Below are 25,993 nucleotides of genomic sequence, written 5' to 3'. Positions count from 1 at the left end.
AAGGAGAAATAGATTGAGGAACAGGTCTATGTAGAGCTGGGAGGAGCTACTGGGTCACGTGAGCCAATGGTTGACCTGGAAAGAGTGCATTTTCTTGCTCGTCGGTAGTCGGCATTAGTTGAGGGAGGGGTTTAATTATAAATTTAACTTAGCGTAAATTCAGAAAAAAGTGAAGTTAATACTGTAAGATTTAAATACAAAATATATATGATAATAAAAGGATCATGAGCTGAGATAATATAAGATGGCCTAAACAATTATTATGTTGGAAAATAAAGATATTTTGTAAGACATGGTAGTGAGAATAATTTAAGTAGTGCGAGGTATTAAATGTAGATGGCGACACTTATGCGTGTCTTTAAGAAGAACAGCGAAGTGAAGGCGAAGAAGAGCACATTGTCAGACATTGTGCAGATGCGGAAGACTCACAAAGGGGCTTTGCAACAAGTCGACGGACTGCTGAGCTATTTGGAAGAACAAGACGACGCGGAGTTGCCCGAGAAACTTATGCTCAGCTCTTAATCCGGCGCTTCTCAATTTTTTAGATAAATTACAATTTTAGCCGGAGCGCACCGGAGCCCTAAATAAGACGAACTCCGGTACTTCTTTTTATAAAACTGATTTACAATTTAAAGGGAAAAAAGTTTCGAATTCGTAACGTTATAGTTTAACAATAAGCAGACTTTGCAATACCCTATTTCCCTTGAAATACGAACTCATGGAACATGAGACGTTCAAGTAAAGTCCCCTCACTCACATGCGGAAACCTTTCCCTTTAAGAAAAGGAATAAATCATGGAGGTAGGAAAGGGAGGAGGGGCCATTCCGCGCTAACACACGACAGTTCCATAGAAATCGAAAAAGGGACACTCTCGCATGAAAAAAACATTCATAGTGTGATGGATAATAGCAGTTTGTATAGTTTACTGACATTTACGCAAAAATCTTGGTTATTTTTCGATAACTAACAACAGCGATTTTGATTATGAATTTGTTTTATAAAATTCTAAGCTGTTGCACTACAAAAATATAGATTTTAAGAAAATTGCTAAAAGAGATCTGCCAAAATTTATTTTCTAGAAGATTTGAAAATTTTGAAACTTGATGGCTAAATGTAAATATAAAATTATGTATGTTAAAATATTTGTAATTAGGCACATAGGTCAGATTAAGTTTTTATTAAATAGAGTAACACATGCAAGGGCTATCTGCCTAAAGAGAGAGATGCCATCGTGGAGGAATTGTGAAGAAAAACTGACCTTTGAGTGGGTATTAAAAATAATACTTATAATTTTCATTCAAATTATATTCATATATATTTTTTATATAAAACTTTCGGGTGTATGCTAAATTAGTGTAAATTACTTTACACTAATTTAGCATACACCCGAAAGTTTATAGAAAAATATAGTGAATGCACAGAAATTAAAGATTTGCACATGCCGTAAATGATAAATAGGAAATATGTATGGGTATTTATGCATGTGCTTGCAAAAAGCATGTATCTGCCTTTGACAAAATACTTAAATATTCATTAAATTATTTATAAATGTATTTGAAATGAAGAATTTATTCACTTATAAACAACTGTGAAAGTACTGTGAATAAATCTAATGATTAAATGTATCTAATTTATAATGATTATAAATGTTATCTAAATATATAATAACCTTAATATTGAATTGTAAACATAAATTGAAATCCTGTTGACAAATACGTTATAAAACTATTTAAGCAAGAATTGTTCGTATTGGAAAGCAATCTCTTAAAAGGTATTGTAAAGCAAATGCTATGAGATGCGCACTTAAGAACGTAATAAAGAGTTTTGGAATATGTATTGTTGAAATGAAGGGTTTAAAAAAAATCTGATAAGTATAATTAAAAGAATTATTCCCTTTACATTTTATAATAACTCAGTTACAAGTTTTAAATAATACTTTAAAAAAAAAAAAGAACTTATTTTATTCCCTTTCAGAAATGTTCAGAGAAAGTCAAATACTATTTAATACCTATTTAATTATTAGGAATTAGCGAAATACTTCTTTAAAGTATTTCGCTAATTCCTAATAATTCTCTAATTTAAAATGAACCGAATAGAGCATTAATTATAAATTGACTTACATTTTTCGATTTAAAAGAAGCCAAAAAATCATGTCATATTTAAGAAAGTATTTTAGGAAGAAGCTCTATAAATAGAAAAGAAATAATGCATAATTTTAATATTAATAATACAATAAACTTTGATCTTAATTTTTGTACCTTAACCGAATAGAATCAAATTACCGTAATTTTTTTTTCTAATTTAATTAACGAAAACTTGTGAAAATATTTCATTCAAATTAAACCATTCTGAGAAAACTGTCCTGTGAAAAGTATAGCATTTAATTCCGTTCAGAATGAAATGTTGTTTAAAAATATGTTGTTTTCACATACTTAGGACTCTGAAGTGTTGTAGAAAAAGAAAATATATACATTTATATGTATATTTGCGACGTAATTACAAAATATTTACACCCGAACGCGTCAAATCCCATAGAACTCAATGGTAAATGACCCAATGTTTTCGTCACCACGTAGGGATCGCCGGTGCTTCAGAGCAGGGTACGGAGAAACTTGTTTAGGGCGACTCCTTCTTACTTCCTACCTCCATGGAATAAATTTGGGGAGTTTAAGAACGCCTAAATTTCTCGCCACGCTATTGTATCTAGTGTACTGTTACCGATGCTTACAGTTAGTTATCCTCGCAGGAAGGAAAATTTGTGTTCTTAAATGTGCGTTCAGTGACAGGGAGTACAATAAGAGTGAAATACTGAGATAAACTGCTCAAGCAAGTCCTTTGAAATATCGTCTTCCCACAGTATCCACTAATTGGGGGGGGGGACAACATTTAGGAGTCCAATTCAGTCCGATTCATTTACCCCTGACACCCATCTGCTTGATGGCTATAATTATATCAACAGAGCCGCGGTCAAAGAGATCGTTCTCTCTCACCAAGATTTCCCTCATTTTTTGTTTCCACCCACTCATACCCTCATTCTGTTTCGCCCTGGAATTTTCATCGGCTATACTTTAAGTATATTTAATTTTTGTGATGATAAAAAACTCCCCCCCCCCTACGATCAGAACTTAAATTGGGCCGGATCTCGGCTCCGGTGCTTCTTAGCTTTTGTAATAAATCATAATTCTATCCGGAATGCACCGGTGCCCTGAATAAGAAGGATGCGGCACTTCTTTTATGTAATTGAATAATAATTTCAGTAGAAATTTTATCTCGAAAATTTTATTTTAACAATAAAATTGTATTAAAAATCGCGTATTAAATTTCAATTTACCTCTTTACATTTTATTTAATTTTAATTAGTTAATTACTTCAATCTTTAATTATTTCAATAAATAATAATTATCTAATAAATATCAATTGAATTATAATTAATTATATAATAATTATTGATTAAATAACAATTTATTAGCATTAATTAAATATCTATTAATTAATTTGATAATAAATTAACTGTGTAATTTAAAATTTATTAAAGAGTTTAACAGTCATTTTATTTATTTACTCTTGTTCCTCTCTGCTGACGGTCTTCTATAGGGCTCCGGCACTTAAAATCTTAGAAATTAAAGCCCTGCTTATGCTACGAAAAAATGCAATCTCGGATCAAGAGAAAATGCTTCCAAAGCAAGAAGCAAACACAAATGACTGATTTCTTCAAAAAGGTGTAGTTTTACAGTTATGCTTTTGTAATTACATAATACATTACAGTATTAAAACAGTACATACGTATTAATATTTCTGTATATCCTTGACGCCTCTCGTAAGTATACAAAGCACATTTCTGATTTCATTAACAAAATGCATTTTAGGTTAGTTTTGAGTGATATACTAAAATATTAAGGGTTAATAAATATTTCCTGCTGTTTGATTTTTCAAAGTTGGAATGACTGTTTTCTCTTTTGCTATACCCGTTTTTAGCTTTTTCGGATTATCCGCGATTTTTGTTATCCGCGACGGCCGCGCCGCCCAATTCCGCGGATAATCGGGAATGTACTGTATTTGAATAGAATATGTGGCAACGATTAGATAATTTTGCAAATGATGTGAATTTTGTGCATTTTGAGTTAAAAAATGAATGAAATGTAACGCTTTTAAGTGAACCTAGCACCAGAGTGGTAAAAAAGAAAAAAATAGCAAGAAAAATAATATTCCGTATTCGTACATTCATATAATTTAATATTCCGTACAAGGAAGTCATGTGGTATACACATCAGATTTTTTTATTAATGTTAATAACCCGAAATATCGTTTATACGAGATGTGTATTTTCTCTTAAACATTGTTATTTTCTCATTCGTTACGTTTAGTATTCTCATTCATATCGTACATATGAAATATTTATGTAATATTTCGGTAATGTTCGACCGAGATATATTTTCAACTGTTCGTCGTGAGCTTATTTCTTTTCACTTGTTATATTGAGACAAAAGACGCTTGGCCATTTTTCTTGCTTAATGTGCCCATTGTAATATTTAACAGACGTAGCAGACTGCTGTGGCAAATAATGCCGCTTTGTTCTGCAAAATGGTGTTTTAAGAAATCTTGAGTACGGTATACTAGAAGTGTTAGCATACGGAACGGAACTGCGATTTTCTGATTCTTAATAGCGGATCAAAGAGATGGTATAAAATTTTTTTGAAAGCGGGGCATGATTATATTAACTAATTTGAAAGTTTAAATGTGTTCTTAAGAAAGGAAGTAAGTAATAGTTCACTGCTTGAAAATTCTTCCGTAATTTTATTTTCACAAATCATTTATCTTGTCTTCTTGAGTGAGCCTTTTTTGTTCGTTATGCCAAAGGTTGCTTTGTATTCTGAGAAAAATCCAATTACAAATTAATATAATGCTATTCTGGCGCTTTATTATGCAAAAGAAGCGTGAGTAGAGAATGAAGAAACTTTGCCATACGACGACGCCCACATAGAGGAAGGACAACGAAATAAGCCGTGAGAAGCAAACTGAAAGATCCTCCAAAACGATTCTTCCTGAAAATAAGAGATGGAACATCAATGCATTCTATGTTGAAGGCAAAGTAAATCACCTGTGTCTAAAGAATAAGAGCGATCTTTATCCTTTCAAAAATTGAAAGGGCGTTGTTTTACTTCCCGCAGATAAAAGACCGTCCGTCTTTTTTGCCGATTAGTGTGATACAGTGACCAGCAGTTCGAATGAGGATTTTTCTTCCTTTTGAAAGATAATGAATGAATGATACATAGCTTTCTGATTATAAAATTAGTCTGCTTTGTAACTCATGAAAGGAAAAGCTTAGAGGCAATTTTAATTATAGTCTGTTACAAGAGTTCCATCATCTTACAGTAGACTAAATGAAATGTGTGAAACAAATTTCGTACTGCCTAAAATCTAATTGAATTTTTAGAAGAAGAATAAAAACGTTATATACAATTAAGTAATACATGTTTATTATTGTTTCTTAATTTAAATCGATTAAGTTGAACGGCCATTTCGTTAAATTCATGTAGAATCTCTGTATCTTGCATTACCACTTACCTGATTGCACCTCGTAAAATTACCCAAGAATGTCTGTGTTTCATTTACATAATATACCATTTTAGAAAATCAACTGAAAAAACTATTTATATCATTCTAGCAATTTTTTACGGAGATAATTGCTTAAGCTTATTCAAATGGAGATGTTTCTTTTTAAGACGTCAGAAGCGAATGTTTTTCATATTAAACTATTGTTTGTTTGTTGCAAAATTAATTTGATATGAAAAGCTTTCCTTGAATGATTTTTGAAAATTATTTCTTGAGTATGCTATATAAAATTCATCATTATCTTTTCAAATGGAATTTAAATTGAATGGCGTCATAGTGTGATACAGCGAGCTGCAAATTGCGGGTACGTATTTTTGTACAGCTTTAGTGAAAGCCGAATCGTAAACTTCAGAAAAGTAGGAGAGTTTATATGTATTATTAGGTATATTGTATAGAGTTTATATGTATTATTAGATAGGTAATTATAATATATTTCCACGAGTTTCAAGGAAAAATGAAATTCTTCAGTGTTCTTTTTTATCTCGCTGTATACGATGTCATTTATATGATAGTAAATTTTTAAGTTTGAATAAATAATTATTAAGTATGACGATAATATTTTTAAGACAATCATATTTATTAGAACGGACGAATGTGTCAAATATGCTGTTTGAAGCTAAACTCTTTGTATTCGACTCCCGTTCGACCAGGCTGTGGATTAACTGGATCTTGTTAAATATATTGTTACGTTGTTTTCTTCCTGACACCAGTTGTTACGTTATTTTCTCCCTTCACGTTCGTACGGGGTTCGTGAGGATTTGGAGTGAATAATGACAATACTACTTGATGAAGTATCGAAACACATTTTATTGACTAGTATTGTCAGGACAGCTCCAAAACACGTTTTTACAGGCGTCAATGAACTACTATAAACATGCTGACACAATCAGCGACACAGCCTCCGGTTTATCAAACTATCACGGGGGAGACAGCTTCATGGCAAAGCACTAGAGTACAGCTCTCGACTCTGCTTGGTCGCTCTCGGAACTCCACGTACTCTCGAGACTCTCCACGCTACAACTCACGATGCACTCGACGACACACAGTGCACACTACCCGACTCTTCGGTTCAATCGTTCCCGGATCTCAACACGCTCTCTCGACGATGCACTAATCGCGATACACTAAGAGACTTCGATGCACTCGACGACCAACTCGGCGCTAGACTTCGAGACACTCGCTCAGTGACTGACTATCAGCTCGCTAGACCAGGCACACACACGATACTAACTTACTCTCCACGTACCAGCAGGGTTTATACAGCTTTTGGCTGGTGTTCGAGAACATTCTGTTAATAATTCTGGAGTTCCGGTAAGAATTCGTTCCAAAGGTTCTCAATCCGTCCAAGGCATATGGCCAATTTTGTCCCCAAATGGGCGATTTCTCGCCAAATGTGGCAACCCTGAAATTGCTTTGCGGAAAGCCATCTTACCGCTCCTGTACATTTTGTAACAATATTGTTGCGTACGTACGGGTTCGTAATAGATTGAATGCACACAGGTCTGATTATTGATTAATAAAATTTATTTCATTATCAAAAGAAATATTTGAGATCTCTGGAATTTTCCACTGAAATATTCATACAAATGTTCACAGTATCAAACAGTACAATCCGTAGTTATACTTCAAACTAGTAATAACTGTAAACACAATGCAATACAAAGCGCATCCAAAGAGAAAGCTAACTCATATATCTCAGTTCACGTGGAAGTAACAACAACAATAACTAAACAACTGAGAGCTCACTCTTCGGCCTTAAAAGTTTTAAATCGGCCGCTGAGATATTTCTAGTACTTTCTGATTCTCGAAATTACTGGAAAGCAATACGAGAGTGGAATTACGGTTACAGCTAACATATTGGTCAATTACGTTTATTCAATTTCAATACATATTATGGTGATACAGGGAGCGGACCAAAGCGTCGCTAAAACCGTTGTCAGCTAGACGATATCATCCCAAATTACCGAGATACCCATTTACTCAATGTTAAATGCACTTGCTCCTGTTTTCTTACTTTTCCGGTATAGCTTTCTCTTTACATTTTTCACGTTACAAAAGAAATACAACAATTTTACTTATAATTCTACTAAAATTACCTATCTAAGTACAAATTTCGTAACAATATGTATAAAATATGTGTATTGCGGAACGATCGAAAATTTATTTTTGCAAACCATCTATGTAAAACAAAGCTGTCAACAACTCAACTTACTCGCTAAACTGCTTGATAGTAAAGGTAATTTGTTAATATTTTCCGTTAATTGTTTTCCATTAATTTTTTATTGTTAATTGATCCATTACCTTTTAATTAGTGCCTTTCGATTAATCGTGATTGTAGACTTCGTTCCTGGTATTACCATCATTAAATCAGGAGCCGATCCTATAGACTTTTATTCGCGTTATTTGAAGCCGAGTTCTTTATACACGCGCCATTTATGTTTGGCAGCAGACATTGAGAACCAGCTTTAACTAATAAACAAAGTTGATCAAAGTTGTACTATCGAATTACCACCCTCAATTAAAAATGAAAATTAATCAGATCAGGTTATATTACACGAATAAGGCTCACGTAATCAACAGCTCATTCTCAATTAAATAAACCGCCCGACAAGGTCGTGTCACGGTTATCACCCAAAGCCAACCACCATGCTTAAAAAGGACCAGGCCTCCTAATTGGGTTAATTGGGTGTCAAGTTGAAATTTTCGAAACGATCAAGTCGTTCCTAAAGCCGACGTCAGTAAGCATTTATCGAGCGAGTTCTTGCATGCTTCGTTGAGCAACTGAGGGTGCGCAAATTCAAACAGGGAGCGTTTGTTTAATGGTAATACGAGCTCGTTACTCTGGAGCCGGCTCTTTTTTAAGCAATTTAAGAGAAAACCATGACGACTTTGAAGTTTATGGGGTTAATTGATGCTTAGTAAATTTTGTTTTCGGAGTTTTCAGAATATCTGTGAATATTGTTACGGAAATGCTTGCTAAAATAAACTACTAGAATTAATATCATTCGAAGGTTAAAGAAGAGATTTCTTTTGCATAGTACTGAAATACAGTACAAGCGTTTAACCCTTTGCGGCACAGTGTGTCCGGTCTGGACACACCTAAAAATTTCCTTCTGTACGCACAGAAACATTGAATGAAAAATGATTTATAGGTTACTTATAGGTTACTCTGAACCTTCTTTATTTATAGTAGATGGCAGCTCAACACAAACCAGTCCATATATTTTAGCCATATGTAGTTTTTTAAGACCCTTATTTTTCAAAGAAATCTTCCAGATTTTTTTAGGCTGTAAAAGGAATTGTTTGAAAAAAAATTTCTATGTTATTTTTTGGCTGTATGCTAATCTTCTTATTCTATATTAGTTTTAAATTTTTACCTTGAAATCTTGCCTAAAATCAAACGGGTGTGCCCAGACCGGGCTCACCGATAATCTAGGACAACTGAGAGTCTGTATTCTTTTTTCTCCGCATCTCGTCGGTCATTTCATTGACAACAATGCTCGTTTCAGCACTCTTTTCGAAGCTCTATTCAATCAGTGTGCCACTTTGGGCACACCCACAGAATTAAAACGATTAGTGCTATTTTCACAAAATTTTACCTCTGTACCCCTGTAGGCCTAATTCGACTGCCTACTTTTTTTTAAATCAAAACTCCGACTTTAAAAGGTAGCATGCCGGAAAGGGTTAAAAGTAAAATTGAACAAAAATTCGAATGTTAGCCGAATTGGCTGTTGACACTGTATAACGTTATTACATTTGGTTTGAAACAAGATAATTATCAGCGCTTAATGTAAAATTTGAACCTCAAAATAAGGGAATTAAGACTGTGCATTTTTTGCTTTCGTTATTAGAAGTGTTGCATGCGTACGGGTTCCTAATAGATTTAATGCACACAGAATCGATGATAGTTTGATAAAAATTTATTTTACCAAAAGAAACACTTGAGAGTTTCAACACTAGTAAATTCCATTTCTCGAAATACCGGATACTGTTACAGGATCAATTATATTTATTCATTTATAATACTCAATGCGATTATACAGGGGCCGGACGAAAATGTCGGCGAAACCGTCGCCAGCTTGGCAATATCTCGCCAATTTAACGAGATAACCAGTTAACCAATGTTAAATAGACTTGGCTCTGTATTCTTATTTTTTCCCCAAGGCTTCGCCTTCTTTAGATTTTCACTTTACGGTATACAAAAGATACAATTTTACGTATAATTTCACTAAAATTATATACATTTATAGAAATCCGTAACAATATTACCAATTTCCCTGACGAAGTTGCCCTCCCGCTTAAGCCTTCGTACGCTTCCTCCTTTTGTACTAAGTACACTAATTTTAATTAATGCGTGCTTGTAAAAAATCTGCTTACGGAAATTTAAAGGGGGAAAGCAGTACTGAGTGTTATATTTAATTCGCTGCTGATTTCTCATATGTATTTTCAAACGTTAAAGTAATTTGTTAATTTTTTCAAAATCGCATACAAATGAAAGGTCTGGCAAAACATCTACCTGCCTCCTAAGGAGGTCACTCTTCATTTGTTTACCAACGGTGCTGATCACCAATACTTAAATGAAAGTAAAGCAGCCAGTCGTCATTAACTTTCATTTCATTAAATTATGTAACGCACTTTCTAATTTGTTTGTTGAAATTAAATGTCTTCTATTCTTTACCTTTAAGAACTTGTTTACTCTGCAAACTTGCCTTTGGAAATGTTATCTTTAAATATTTATACAGTTTGCTGCCATCATCTAATCTTGAAAAATCCTTTACTGGCATTAACTACCTCACATACAAAATAAATTTTTGTATGTTACATTTAAAAGAAGTTCAGTAGGGAGTAATGGCCTTTCGTATCTAGTGTGCTACGCAAAAAAAGCAACAATGTGCCGTCGGAATACTCATATTTATATGTATTCAAAACAGTATAATCTCGTCAGCGTTATGTTTATGTAAAATTCAGTTGTTTTGCTGTAAGTGCAAGAAGAGAAGGATCTTTATAGATGAGGAATCATTTCCGTGAGTTTGTATAAATGCAAAAATGTTCGACTGGGAAATGAATAAAAATCATACTAGACAATTCTTCCCTTTTTCAGTAAAGCAGTTACGTGCTATTTGACTAATTCGATGCGTACTGGGAATAAATTCCCGTTGATGATTCTAAATATGCTATCAGAATTAATGTGTAAAATCCGAGTGTTCTGTTAGAGAACTGGCCGCTTTATTGAGGTAGAAAGTGTGTTGAACAAGACACATTACATCATGTCCTCAGGTATATATTATTCTTATGTAAAATGTAATACTGGAGCTCCCGGAACCTATACCATACCAGGTAAAGGCTAAATATTCAATAATTTTTGCATCACATGATACAATTATGAAATGAAACAATACCAAATCTCAAAGAATTCTTATTCTTACGTTACGTTAGTTCTTTTGTACAGGAATTTCATCTAAAAGAACAGTATTCTGATTTTCAAGATGATTTTTAGTATTCTCTACAGGTTTAGAGAACATAGGTATTTTAATTTTTTTTAGATTATGACAAAGCACGATTTGATTATGACAAAGCACATTCCAGGGAAGGCTATCTATCTATCTATAAAGGATACCTTTTTGAGGATTCGTTTTTTTAACGAAACTGGCTTGTGTTCGCTTACATATGTGGTGAATGACGAGCAGTCTAAGCATGTTGTAATTATTTTCAATAAGTGTAGTAAAAATTTATTAGAATTTAGTTAAAAGAAAGATATAAAATCTTTCGTAGGATGTTAGGCATTTGCAGTGTGATATATATTGAGCATGTACTTCTGCGCGTATAAAAAATGGCTAAAATAAATATCTTCATAAGAATCGGATATAATCTTCCATCTCATTAACGTTGACATAACTTTGATATCTTGATTCAGTCGCATAAATGTCTTATTGAAGTCTCTCACCATGCGCGTCATTTACATCATCTAAATTAAGGGGAAAAAAAAAAAAAAAACTGCAAATGACTAGAGGAAATAGTACTGTAAAAGTAGTCGACATTCATTTTTTGATGCCAGTCAACATGCTGTCATTTCAAGTTCTTAAATTTTCAGCTTCCTAAATCACCGATAGTATTTAACAATTAACATAAATAAAATTTCATCTGGTCCAAAAGAAATTATATTATGTTGTTTTTCGTCTATTTTGATTGAATTAAACTTTTTTAACTACATCTTTCACATCCGTTGCAGAAACAAAGCTTAGCTTAGTTTGATGTAAAGAAACAGGAAATCGATTTGTATTAGCGAACAGTCGTGGTTATCAACTATATTTTACTTTTTTTGTGGCCATTGTTTTCTTAATTATTTTTGACTTCTTGACAGTTTCGTGAGCAGAAGACCCGCATATGTTTTAGGAATGCTTGTTTTGCAGATCCAAGAGAAGGAATGCCCTTTTAGCGCAAATATTCCAATCATTAACAAGACCATACGTGTGCCAATCATAAACATACATAAATGTATTTTCAAGGTATTGCCATCAAGTTTCTTGGTCCAGAACAGCATTTGGTATTGAAATTTAAGATTTTTATTCATAATACTTCTTTTGCTTGAGGACGTAAGGAATCTTCATTTCTGAGTCACGAAGAAGAAAACTGAGTTTTATAATGAGAAATCGTTGATTCTGCAGTGAATTTGATTAACTAGTAATTCTGATTTCTCTTTTGGCAGTGACGTGTTGATCGATTTTCGCCCATACTGTTAACTGCGGCACTTGCAGCTAAATCATTTTGTTTAACAGAAGAATTATCAAAGACTGTATTTTCGGATTGGGCCGATAGATCTTTGTTCTGGAATACAGATTTGTTTCACAAACTACGTAACGGAATCTTCAGTTGTTAACTGAAAAACATCCAATTTTGCTTGTACAAAATTAATCTGAATGCAATGAAATCTCGGATCACGTCTCACATTTTTGTTCACGAACAAATTATGTGGAAAAAAAACCTCAAATGCCAAGCAGTATCTCAAGTTACAAACATTCATCTCGGCCACATATGATTTTCATACGTGTTTTAATGTAACATTCTCGCACAGAAATATTTGGGAACATAGTTGTAATATTTTCCGTTGCTGATGCCTGGAAGAAAGTGACTTACAGTGAAGCATGAATTCGGCCTGAAGAAAACTAAGACCAGATTGGGTTACAAGAAGACACTTTCAGCGCTTTGGACTTTCTTCTTTAATCCATGATATTGTGTCTTTAAACCAGGAATTCTCAACCAGGGAAGATTTCATAGTTTCAGAGATGGAGAAATGCGGTGAGCCTTTTACTTAGCTGTGAACTATTTGGTTTTAGTTTATCAATATAAAGAAACTATTTTTATTCAAATTTTCGTTATTTACTAAATTACTATTCGTTATTTACTTTTATCCTTTTTGTTTAAGTTATAAATCACGTTAGAAAATAATCTAAATCGAAATAAATGTATATATGCATTTTTCAACCTTTGGAAAGACGAGGGTGAAATGATATTGTAGCAGTAGTGAAAGGGGTGCATGGGTAAAAAAGGTTGAAAACCCCTGCCCCAGACCAAACGACGAGCTATGAAGTTAGTAGCAAGGAAAGAAAAGGTACTACGAGGCCATAAAAATGCGCAACAAGAAAGAGCTACAACAACTGTAGAAGCAGCAACCAAAGGCACTGTGGAAGAAATGCCTTCAGAGGAAGGGGAAAAAATCCTTGTTCTTTGCTGCACGAAATTTTTGCTGAATAGGATAAGATGCAAAGTTTTCACGTCATGATATAATCATATTGTTGCAAAATACCCTGCTGTGGTAATATAGCTTCTCCGCAAAGCGGGTTTAGGTTTGCCAGAAAGTGGTAAGGAAAGTCAGATTTGCCAGATGTGATGCGAAATCGCCCATTTGGCGAAAAAAGTGGCGATATGCCATAGACGAAGCGAGAACATTCTAGAAAGAATTCTTACCTATTTTCCCGATAATCGAAGGCAAGTCAAAAGCTATATATAATCTTGCCTGTACGCAGAGTATTTTGAATAGTGTAATATTAGTGATTTGAGTTCAGAGATTAGCTTGCGAACATTCAACCGAGTTTGGGGCTGTACTTTAGTGCTTTACCGTTAAGCTTTTTTCACTGTAGAAGCCTGATTGCTGTGTTGCTTTTGTTCCAGCGTGTCTGTCGTAGCTTTTCAACGACTATAAACGTCTTTCTGGAATTGCCCTGAATAATACTGGCTAAGAAATTGTGTTTTGATTCTTCATCAAGTGCTGTCATTAATCATTCCAAATCCACGAACCCTTAGAACGGAACAATATAAAGCAGTTCCAAGCTATAGTATTAGCATTTGCAATGGCAGTATTTCTTTTACAAAACGTAAGCTCGCTACAAACGTAACAAATCGCATTCAACAAATTCTGAGTGGCTCAGAGAGTTTTAAGCAGATCTGAGTGGCTCTTAGAGGGTGGTAGGAGATTAAAAAATGTTTGCATTCAAACACTAAGCATCTTTCTCGTGATTTTCTGTTTATGTTGTTTACTCTTCTTCGTGCAAGTATACTACAAAATTAAATTTTTGCTGATTCAATTTTCAGGAATAAATTAAGTTTCGTCTTTGTATTTTTCGCTCACGCTAAATAAATAACAAAAAGAAATAGTGATAGAGAGAAGGAACATCGCCTATTTTTCTCCGAATTAGATTGCCTTTGAATCAGCCTGAACTCCCTCTTTAAAAAAAAAAAAAAAAAAAAAAAAAAACTTTCTAACAAATTTTCCATAATAAGGGAAAAATTAAGTTGATGTTTCGACATCATTTTTCCTGTTATCCGTGAAAAGCATTTAGTTCTGAAACGTATTGATCTGATCTGGAAAGCGTTCTCAAGGTAGCCGCGTATTTCAATCGCCTTGATGCGTCGTTAGTGTTTTTTGCGCAATTTGGCGCTAGATTTCATTTTTCTTAACAAATTAAAACCTGTTCCCACAATACGTGCACGCGCAAGTTAGTATTTGATCCTGTTTTCATTGCAGTTTTCACCAGAGGACCAAAGTTTCCTGTCACTACATCACTATTCATTTCTTCTTGATATAAATTAAAAGTGCTTTCCTTGTATTTCTTGTTGCCGTTATACTTTTCTGTTTAATGTGGTATATGGTTTCAAAAAATATTTTCACTATGAATTAAACAATTGGGATATTTACAGTGACTGTCACGTATTCATTTTCCGAATGATAAAAAGTGCTTTTAATAACTGTTTTATTTCCTCTTTGGCTAAAAGTAGAGGGTCTTATTGTAAAGTGTTCGAATATATCATTTAAGGAAAAAAAAAAAAATACACTAAGCATTTTACAGCCATTTTTCCAAAAAAAGTCAAGAAAGGTGAGAGGCTGCATTTGAATTGCTGTATTCATAGCCTCGTTCATATTTTACTTTTTCTCTGCAACTTTATTCTTTGCGGCCCATTAACTTTTTGACTTAACTTTCATGTTCTGTATTATAGCAGGATTCTCAGATTGCATGCGGGTCGAATGCACGCTCGGAAAACAGTTGATGGACCAGATTTTTCTTTAAATACATTTTATATTTCACATACTAAATATTTAACGCATGAAAAATGATATCGGGGGGGGGGATTCTATTAATTTTCCTCCTGGAATCTAAAGTTTAGTTGGCTACACTGTGTAATTTAAATATACTGACAGCTAAATGTTAAATTATTACGCTGACATTTCTTTCAAATAATCCTAAAATATATAATGAGTGTTTAAATTGCTTTAAGCTAAAAATGATGAAATTATGAAAATTTTCAGAGAAAATTTACAAGTGGGATAAAACTTGAGTGTAAATAAAAACAACCTAGTATTTAATAAATGTTTCGTAGAATTACAAACAACAACAAAAAAAGTGCGTATGTCTATGTTAAATAATCATAAATTTCTTTATTTCTTACTATGGTTTCTCACTTGATCACGTTTCGATTCTTATAAAGTGTGTAGTCTTGGCAAGAAGTTACTAAAAATTATCTTCCTCCTGAACTGTAAATTCGTATCGACAATTCAGTTCATTTCTTTTTAATTTTCAACTGTGGAAAAAAAAATGTATTCCAAAGCAAAGTGATTATTCATGGTGCAAAAATTCGTAACTGAGCTTACTTATTTCTTGACCAGTGGGAATAAAAGTTAACCAAATGTTCGAATAAGATTTATATCGCATTATAAATTAATTATCTCCATCTATAAACTTTCTGGTGCTTTATTCATGTTCGTTTTTAATAGAAATGAAAATAATGCGGACAGTCTTGAAATATTTGCCACATTGTATTTGCAAGAAATACATAATTGAAATGTATTTGCGTGGCAAATAAAATTGCCTGGGGCACTCAATGCGGGCTGCCAGTTTGAGACCACTGTAATTATTGTATCGTGCAAACATAGTCCATTGCTGGTCCCCAGTAGTCCGCATGAAAATTCTACATGCACGGAACTAGCCATAATTTTATTATATTTTTTACATCGCACGATACGGACTGGCAGTCACTCAAGTGATCGATGTATCTTTGCATAATTAATTCGCTGAATAAAATAATACGAGTTCTGCAAATAAACTGCAAAGATGGAAAATCACGCTGGCATAAATGTCTCTCCGATTGATAAAAATGAAATACCTTTCTAACAAGATTAAAGTCTATACATCTCTCCAAATTTAGCAGCCAATTTTATATGCGCGTTATTTAAGCGAATGGCTTAAATAATGCACTTATCTCCAAAGATAGGCACACAGTACGCGAGGGCACCCGTGGATTTTATGGGAGAAACCTATCGGTGTCCTAGATTGATATACTGAGATATCAAATGATTGCCAAAAAGCAGGTTTGCTTCTGAAAGAACATGCAAAATCTTTGCAAAGCAACACATTTGTGCCTAAGAACTTTCACTTTCAAAGCAGCTTTTCCGAAAAGTGTAAATTTTGAATTAGATTACCTTTCTTATGGCGCAAATAATATATTTGAAGGATACACAGCTGCTGCAGATGAGACAAGATCAGGTTTTCTTTATGTGGACCGTTCTGCTATTGCTCTTTAATAGGAACAGTTACAAACTTGGGACAGCTAGCCATAAGCCAGTTCCAGAGTATCCTGAGATAACTACCAGTTCTTGAATTATTGGCCAAACACAATTACCAAACGATCTTACCAACATTTTCAGCTGTGCCTACCAGGAAAATGTATATTTGCAAGTATCCAAATAGATATTAAATAGCAAAACACTTTATGCCTATTGCCTTTCAGTCAATGTCCTTTTTAGCGCTTAAGATTGACAGGCACATTTAAAGAATTGTCATTAACATGCGACTTGATTTGAAAAGTCATGCAAGGGTGTTATCACTAGGTTATATAAGAACATAAAAACAACATACTTATATAAGACTTATACAAGGATTTACAGAATAATACAACAGACTTATACAAGGGTGGTATCACTAGGTTATAAGAGAAATAAAGCTTGGAGAGAATACGCAATTCGCATTATTTCGATAATATCATTGAATATTGCACTTTTAATCATGATTGTATGATAAGCATGGATTTTCTTTGGTATAACATATTATTCTGCTTTTATTCAAAGAACGTGTGGGTGGGTAAGCTTTGTGACGAGGGGAAAAGGTGATGGGATCAAGAACTTGGGAAATCATGGTGATACTTCTTAGCCAATCGGCTCAAATTTTCATCATATCATTTCTGTGACGAAAGTTAACACTTTTCGTCACAGAAAAGGCACCGAGGAGTCGTTTCCGACATTAACGTATTTTCTGGTTAACATTTCCATTGAAAATCTTCGGAAGATTCCTGAAAAATGTCTTCTCTTATCAGTTCCTTTTCAGTTCTCCAAGAGCTGCAAACTTGCCCTTGTACAGAAATAACAGATCAGATTATTCCTTTAACGTTGAATCGGTTGTATGGAACATCACTGCGACGCTTGTAGGAAAAATCTTCTTTTATAGTATAAACCTTTTTCAGACAAGAAGTAAGCACTTAAGAATTAAAAACCTTTTTCTAATGCTCTTTAATGTTATTAAATTCGTGAGTGATTAAAGGGGGTTCCTTGTGTAAAATGGAATCAAAACGTAACTTCTTTTCATTATATTTCATTCATCATTCCATTAAACTTTCCAAGGGTATTTTTGGATTTAACGAAGTTTTCACCAAGAACTGAAAAAGACGTTTAAAAAGGCGTTTCTGTATAAGATGGATTTCCGAAACTGTGGAGCCTCAAGGGGGTGGCCAATGTTTAGACTCCTAAATTCTGAGATTTCAAAATTCTCTTAAATTCCGTCTCTGATTCGAATCCAGGCGAACGAGCTGATTGCATGGTTGGTTTTGTTTGCTTACCCCAAGAAAAGGTTTTTCTTAGAAAGTCTTCCGCGAAGGCATGTCTCTTCTTAAGAAATTGACCTCGTGCGCTTTGCCATATTCAGATATCTGAAACTACAGGAAGAATGCTCGAAGCCTTATCAAATTCGGCAACTTTTGAAGCAGTCAAAAACGCAGAGAAGTATTTTACTTAATCTTCGAAAATATCTCCTTCTAGCCGTTAGCTGCGAGTAGCATGTAGACCAACTAGTTAATAGCGACAAAATATGTGTAATAACTTGATCAGTATCAAGGTACTGGCATCCGAATCAGCCAGCAATTTATTATTGGCAGTAGAATATCAAGCGAGTTCCCTAATACGTTTCTCTAGCCGTTGTAGGTTTCCTAAGTGTGACAGGGACTTCATGGCTGTATTCATATCCTTTGGGTAAATCGTTCCACTTCCAGACATCCGTGGAAAGCTCTTGTTTCTGTGGCATTGTCCAACGAGTGCTGTTACATTTAAATGTTGAGAATAACCTAAAAATGCAACAAATTAAGACCTTGTCTTAAACTTAAACATAGAACGGCCCACCAGCGGCCGAGCGGTAACGTCGCTGGACACTGGTAGTTCGGTCCGAGGTTCGAATCCCGCGAACGGGCTGGCTGCATGGGCGTTTTCGTGGTTTTCCCCATGTGTAACGTGTATACGAGCCAGTTTCCCTTAAAAAGTCCTCCATGGAGGCATCCCTCCTCTTAGGCAGATAGCCCTCGCGTGCTTTGCCATAATTAAATACACCAACACCAACTAAACATAGAACGTTCGTCTTTGCTGATAAGTATTTCACCCTCTGAACCACCACGGCCTAAGGGTTTTTGCAGTGGCGTTCAATTAAGTAGAGGATTTGGAGGTAAGGCGAATTCCCGCTTGTCCTCCCCTAGACGTGGCTGGATTCATCTAGGTAAAAGATTTGAGTTGAAAAGTCAAGAAAAATATCAAGTGGTCATGATATCCTTTCATTCTGCTTAAGAATTGATTCAAAAGCAGAAATTTCCCTATTTCCTTAAAAGGTTGAAAGGACATCTAAATTCTTAATTTTCCTTGAAACTTCATTTCTATATAGGTATTTTTAGGATTAGTTCTTGTGTTCTTGGCTTTGTGAAGAGTTTGTAATCCCCTTATCTATCTTTGTTACATGAAGTTGCATCATTTTCGTGTCGGTTTCTCAATTTAAGTAAGATCTACGCGGGAGACAAACCATAAAGTTACGAATACTGATTGTTTCATAAGCGTTATCTTTTTTATGACGTCTGCTACTAACTTTATGATCTGTCTGGAAATAGTTCTTTGTTCCTGTGTGTTTGCTCCCATTTTTTTTCCATTTTGCGTTTAGGTATTGCCCCAATAAAAATTTATCGTAAGTCGGGAAATTTTTATTTTAAGTTTTATACCATCTGTATAGGTTATTGGATTATTCAACAATACATTATTTTAGTTTTACGTTCACCAATTTTAAGACCCGCCAGAAGTGTTTTTGTTAAAGTATTATAAGCTGTAAAGATAAATATTGTAATATTTTTTATCTTTTTTTTTTTTTTTTTTTTTTTTTAAATTCTTATGAAAAATTTGCAGATAAGCAAGTGATTCGGAAAGATGCGTGTCAGTTGTAGATTTAAATGCTTTTCCCGTTTGCTTTAAATCCCAAGAATAAGACTTTCGCAATCGCAAAACAAAAATGCGGTTTACTATAACAGTTGTTACAGGCAATCTTGTAATGGTGTCTTTATAATGATGGTCTAAATATCGTAATGGTCTTCAGCATCATAAGGAGCATTTGCAGTGGTAAAAGTTTTTGAGTTTTTATACAGTGATTGTGTAAAATATTTGCAGCATTTTTAATGAATTTTATGAAGTTGCTTTTCGAACAAAAACAGGTTATAAAAAAGGCAATCAAATTATACTAATTTTGGCTTGTCCACTGCGAATGTAATAATTTAAACTATTCAGTAATTGAAGTTTTTGAAGATTCATAAGAATGTGTTTAACCATAGTTAGAAGTTGCATCCATGGAAGCGAACTAATAATGGTTTCTTCATTATTAGTTTCATCTAAATTGTATTGTGAAAAACGTAGATATTTTGTATACTTTTATTTCATATTTATTTTGCAAGAAACAGTTTTTGGCTGTGTCCTAAATTAGATGCGAAGATATTCTCTGAACCAGTCTATTACATGGCAATTTTGTTTTCAACTTTGATTTGAAAATTAACTCTTCTGTAACATAAACAACGCGCACGCAAACTGGCGTAGTAAATGAAAAGTTTCCCATAAAAGGCTAGTTATTCCCGTAAATGATGTAAATTTTATTTAGGACTCCAGATTGCATCATTTTTCATTAAAAAGTTTGTTAAATTTGCAAAATCGTCCATGGTTACTTCATTTCAGATTACATTTGCAACTGTTAACTAATCTATCAGTTTCATTGTGATTTTCAACATCTGAAATCGGTAAAGAAATGCATTTAATGATACTGATGCAGAAAATAAATTAAAATTTCTTGTTCGTTGATATAGTCCCTTGAGTAACCAAGCTGTCCAAGTTACCAAACTTTGGTCGTAACACCCTGCGTTTGGTTTTTGGTTTAAATACATTGGTATGTAATTCTTTTTCTTGGCACTCCTTCCGTCTGACATAAACTTTATTTTTTGTGAAAGGGCATCCACCCAAGAAGCTTGTTTCCAACCCCACAATCTTCATCTCCGAAATATTCATATATAAGTACAAGGTGAGAACCTATTGGCTTTTAGCGTATCGTTTAAAGGAAAAGAAATAGAATGTTCTACGACCTCTTCCAATATTTCACTAAAAATTGATGACTAACTTACCATGGTCACTTCGTTTTCTTACCAACAACAAGAAAGAAAATTAAGAAAATAAACTCTCAGGGCCTATTTTCGCTGGAAACCTGCATGAGCTACGAAATAGTTGCACGTGTGCATTTTCTTTGTGGCCAAAGTGATTACTGCTTTGGAAAATAGTTGAGGGGAGGGGGTTGCAGGTCATTTTCGGAACGTCATTCAAATGTCGGTCTCGTCATTATTTACATATGAAAGCCGGAGCGTGCGTGTAAATTTTTAATGAACCTTGTCAAGGAAAGATGTTAAAAAAATGCACGTTTTGTTATCAAATGACCCAAACTAGTTCCCGAACACGTGCGATTGCTTGTATATTGCTCCAAATAATATGTTTTTAATATGCATGCTTTAGCATGTGATTTTTAGGGGTCCTCTCCCTAATGTATTCTGTACTAGTTTTTTTAGATTTTGACTTTTGAGCGAACAATAAAACTTCAAAATTCGAAAGCTGAAAATTCTCCTTTAAATCTTAAGTACACCAGAACACACGTCTGACACCGATTTCAAGATGCATTGCAACATTTTTTACGAGACACATGAATTTGAGTTCTGTTACTGGGCTAATGAAATTCATTGAAAGTAGTTTAAATGATTTAATGTAGAAATAATTTTTCTGCATTTAAGTAGAAGGATTATGATGGGAATTCTGAACCATCCAAATTGCGTACTATGCTTTCAGTAACATTCTGTAATGCATAAAAACTTTGATTTAGGTATTGCAACAACGTCGATCACCTTCGAGAATAGTTCTCTTCAATATTAATTTTTATCTCATAGTTTGTATTGATAGAAGCCATGCTGCAAATAGTTAATCAATCGATCATAGCTTGTTTCTGATAGGTTCATGATCGACTGTTTCGTCACATTGGTCCTGGTGTTTATCATACTTCGAAAATGTTATATTTTCATTCTGTGGAAGCAATGCTGCAAGTAATTAACGAACCTATAAATATGAAATTCCCCCCCCCCGATAGGTTTGTAGAGTCATTAGGTTATTTTGAAGCAGGAGTACATGAAAAAAGGAGCAATGCCCTTGCCAGGACTCGAACCTGGACTTCTCGAATGCGCGTCGAGTGTGCTAACCGTTACACCACGAAAGAATGCTGGAAGGAGAGAGAGAAAATACCTTATGGGTTCATCGTCTACTTCGTCATATTGGTGCTGGTGGTTGTCATGTTTCGCAAATGCTGTACCTTTATTCCATGGAAGCGATGCTGCAAGTAATTAATGAACCTATCGGATGGTGTTTGTTTCTGATAGGTTCATTAACTGCTTACTCACACTTGTCCTGGTGTTCGTCATGTTTCGCCAATGCAGCCCCTTCATTCGATTTTGATTCTTGGAAACAGAAAATTGTTACGGAAGGCGAGATCAAAGCAGTGGGAAGATGTTTTAACACGATTCAGTTACAGATTTGGATTTATGATGCATAATCATCCACTTTCTTCACCCAGCTGCTGTTATACAGTGTTGTAGGCATCCCAGCATATTTATGTAGTAAGCGTAATTGACTTTTTTTTTTTTTTTTTTTTTTTTTTTTTCTGAAATGCAGCTATGGTAACAGTTCATTGAATGTCGAAAAATTAATGACATGATTTTGATTCTGGATCTACTTCTGTGAGATATTTTTGTTGTTGTTATTCTGCAGTCTTCTACTCTTTTGCTCTGCGACTTCAGTATCAAATCATATTTTTAAACCAAAGAAACTGTATGGAAAAAATGATTTGACCAGTTAACGCAATACTTTTTTGAGCTTTCCCCCCCCCACAAGTCAAAACATTCTGGGACGACTTGCGTGCATAATTTTCTCATTCGGAATTTCTAGGTGAAAATCGTGTGAACGTGAGTTTTTCCTGTCTTTAACTCTTCAGCAATCATTCTAACAGTTAGTTGTTGAGGGGCATTACACAAGACAACACGACCGAAGTTTTCGTCAGTGGGCTCAAATGAAGGCCGTTCTGCTCTCACATTATCTCGCCCCTCTTAAAAATATTTAACCCATATGAATGATGCTGACTGCTGCGTCATAGACTCTCATACATCTGCTTCAACGCTGTACGAGCTTTGTTTCTGTTTTTCTTAAATTTGACGAAAAATTGCATTAAATCGGTACTTCATTAAGACCTTTTCTACAGGTCGAGTATGTGCCTCCTACCCCAAATATTCATTATTCATGTTATATTTTTCTTGCAAAATTAGTATACTGAATGCTAAGAATACTCGGATCATGCTTAACACATTTCTCCATTTCAGAATGGCGAGGTGGAGAGAAGCAGCATCAATTTTCGTGAATTTTCTGTACAGTCTTCGAAAAGTGAAAGCTAAAACGGCTAAAACGATGTACATAAAATACGAGTTTTAAAAATATATGTGTTAGTAATATTTATATACATTTACATTCATTCACTTCATTTTAGGCATGAAAACATCATTAATATATCGATAATCGAAAAATGAAGATTAATTTCTCGAGACCGATTACCAATTTAATAATTTTTCGAATAACTCCGGTTTCAAACAGTTATAAAAATCTTTGAAACCAATTATTTGAAATAGACAAGAAATGATGATGTAATTTTTTAAAGACTAAAGATGAAAACATATGCATTTGCGTCAGACTCTGAAGTCGATTCAGAGTCGCTTCATGTTTAATGAATTCCTTTTCTGCTTTGGGAAAATGAAATAAGAATGTGCATAAAATTTTTCAACTGGTTTCGTGCTTTCAACGGTGCCTTTCCTTTCGTAAGTGATCACAGTGACCTTGCATTTTACTGTTTCCACATTTTTATTTGCTACCAGTTTCAATAAATATTTTTATTTCGCAGTTTCCAGAATCGTTTGAAATACATGTGAAGGTCGGTAGAGGTTAAACGCTATCAGAACCTAATATTTAAATTTTGAAGGTGTTGCTGTCTTATATGTTAAATAAATGCTTCTTTGCCCAACAATTTCTAGTTTTTTGTTTACTTGTGATGATTGTTGTACCACCCATAAGGCTGTGTTCTGATTTTGCAATTTCTTCTTCAGGTTCATGGGAGTGTGTGTCCACGAAGGTCAGCTGCACGCGCTTACAGAGGTAAGTGGTATTTGCCTTTATAATCGATTTTATTCCGTGTGAATGTTTACCCGTGAAAATTTATCGTAAATCTTGTCTTGTAAATTTCTGTTGTACGCTTTCGGTTTGTGTTTCAAGCTATCATGTGTTTGTAAAATCATATTTTCGATTTGTCGCATAACCTCTTCTTATGTTTAGTAATCACTAGTAAACTAACAAAATACACTTCTGGACATTAAAATTGCAGTACCCTGAAGGAAAGCAAGTACAAAAAAGGTATTTATTGCACGTAAACAGTATGGCATGAAGACAAAAAATGATTAAATTTGTGAGCATTTTGTATGTTTACAGCAGGGGGGCGAAATTAGAAGAAACAGCTGCCACCCCTGGCAGCTAAAATGGCCCTTACCCCGTTAGGCATGGAGTCAAACTGGGCTTGGATGACAGAGATGGACAACTCATTCCATGTTGCTTCAAGTCTATACCACACTTCATCAACTGTATTAGCTGGGGAGAGGTGGCGGGCTAGTCTCTCAGTAACCCATGACCAGATGTTTTCAATGGGCGACAGATCTGGAGACCGTCCAGGCTAGGGCAGCAATCGAATACCCTGTGTGTCGAGGAAGGTCAGAACACGACGTGCAACCCGTGGTCTTGCATTATCTTGTTGAAACATGGCGTTTGTCGGCCTCTAAGACAGGGCACAACCACTTGACGTAAGATGTCAGAAATGTACCCATCTGCGTCCAAATTACCTTTGATCCGAATTAGAGATGTGCGTATCGTGGACCGAAACGCTGCCCAAACCATCACACCAGGCGCAGAGCCCCTATGCCGATATCTAATGTAAGCAGGCGACGTACGGTCTCCTCGGACACACCAAGCACGGCCATCAAAATACTACACATAGAACCGGTTCTCGATTAAAAAGGCGACGTTATGCTACTTTTTGTAGCAAGCTTTGTCGTTTGGCGAACCAGAGTCGCCTTCTCTCTCTCTATGCTGCATTGTCAAGGGAAGCCAAAGTAATGGTCACCCTGCTGATAGTCCTCGCTGCTGCAAACGTCGACGCATCTTACGAGCTGACACTGGGCGTGCTGCAAACATGCCCATTTTCTGACTAATGGCCCGTGATGTGGTCTTACTGTATTGCAGTGCTGACCTCACAATATGTCTGTTCTCTCTGGCGATAGTCATCAGAGATTGTTGAGATCCTACATGCCGTTCAGTATGACCCTCAGCAATCCATTGATTCCATATTCGCATGACAGTGGTTGGATGTCGACCAGTGCGACCGACGATGTCTCGGAACGGTAATCTACACTTTCGATAGACAACGATCCGGCCGCTATCGCATTTCGAAACTTGCTGGTGTGCATTTCCTCCTCTTATTCGAGGCCATAGCACGATATTCTGAGCAAACTCCAACCTTACAAAAGCGCTCTCCAAATAAGAAATCCACTATATAATTCTTTTATGCAGTGCTTCAGATGTCATTTCTCTCTCCTGCATCGTCTAAATGCGCTGAAATACTAATCATTTGCATATGCCACAATCTTCTTCCTTTCATGTGATTTTGGCGTTCGTCAGATCATTCATTCCTAGTGTTGCAATTTTAATGGCCGGCAGTATAAATGCTTATAATTTAATCTACTTAGGATATATTAAATCTTTGCGCTCACGTGGCAAACCGTTGCATCCTCTTCTGCACCTTCCAGCCCACCCCTGGCGCAACTCTCATTAGGACTTTTTATCGTTAGGTGCCCGTGAAGGCATTATTTCCTTCAGCCGGAACACGTCGAGTAAAATACTCTTATGATCTCGTTTAGTAGTGGGAGTTGAATGTGAAATCTACAATTTGAACTAAAGCTAGTTTATTTCCGTCACTTGTAACATACATAACTCTTACCTTTGTTCATATTAGGCATTGGGTTGGAAATTTATGGAGATATTGGCTATAAAGTGGCGTTTGCTAATAAAATTTGCGTCTGCTCATCCTCTTGTGTTCAGAAATGCATCTTCATAGGCTGCGTTCTCCAAGGCAGGTAGCTCTAATGTGCTCTTTAT

The 25,993-nt window shown here is 34.9% G+C and overlaps 1 protein-coding gene across 2 annotated transcripts in view; it reads left to right on the top strand.

Annotated features, from left to right (window-relative positions):
- The window catches only part of cdi (serine/threonine kinase), a 389,918-nt gene that overhangs the window by 266,402 nt on the left and 97,523 nt on the right, over window positions 1-25,993 (top strand). For both annotated transcript variants that reach the window (XM_085821086.1, XM_085821091.1), the window contains one exon: window positions 23,899-23,947. In XM_085821086.1, coding sequence (XP_085677212.1) covers window positions 23,899-23,947 — 49 coding nt within the window. The remainder of the gene's footprint in view (window positions 1-23,898; window positions 23,948-25,993) is intronic.

The sequence above is a fragment of the Stegodyphus dumicola genome, chromosome 1, assembly GCF_044657685.1.
Source record: "Stegodyphus dumicola isolate Sdum_Otavi_A_Nest chromosome 1, ASM4465768v1".
Classification (NCBI taxonomy): Eukaryota; Metazoa; Arthropoda; class Arachnida; order Araneae; family Eresidae; genus Stegodyphus; species Stegodyphus dumicola.
Note: the sequence above shows the minus strand (reverse complement) of the source record. Positions and strands in the feature narration are given on the sequence as shown.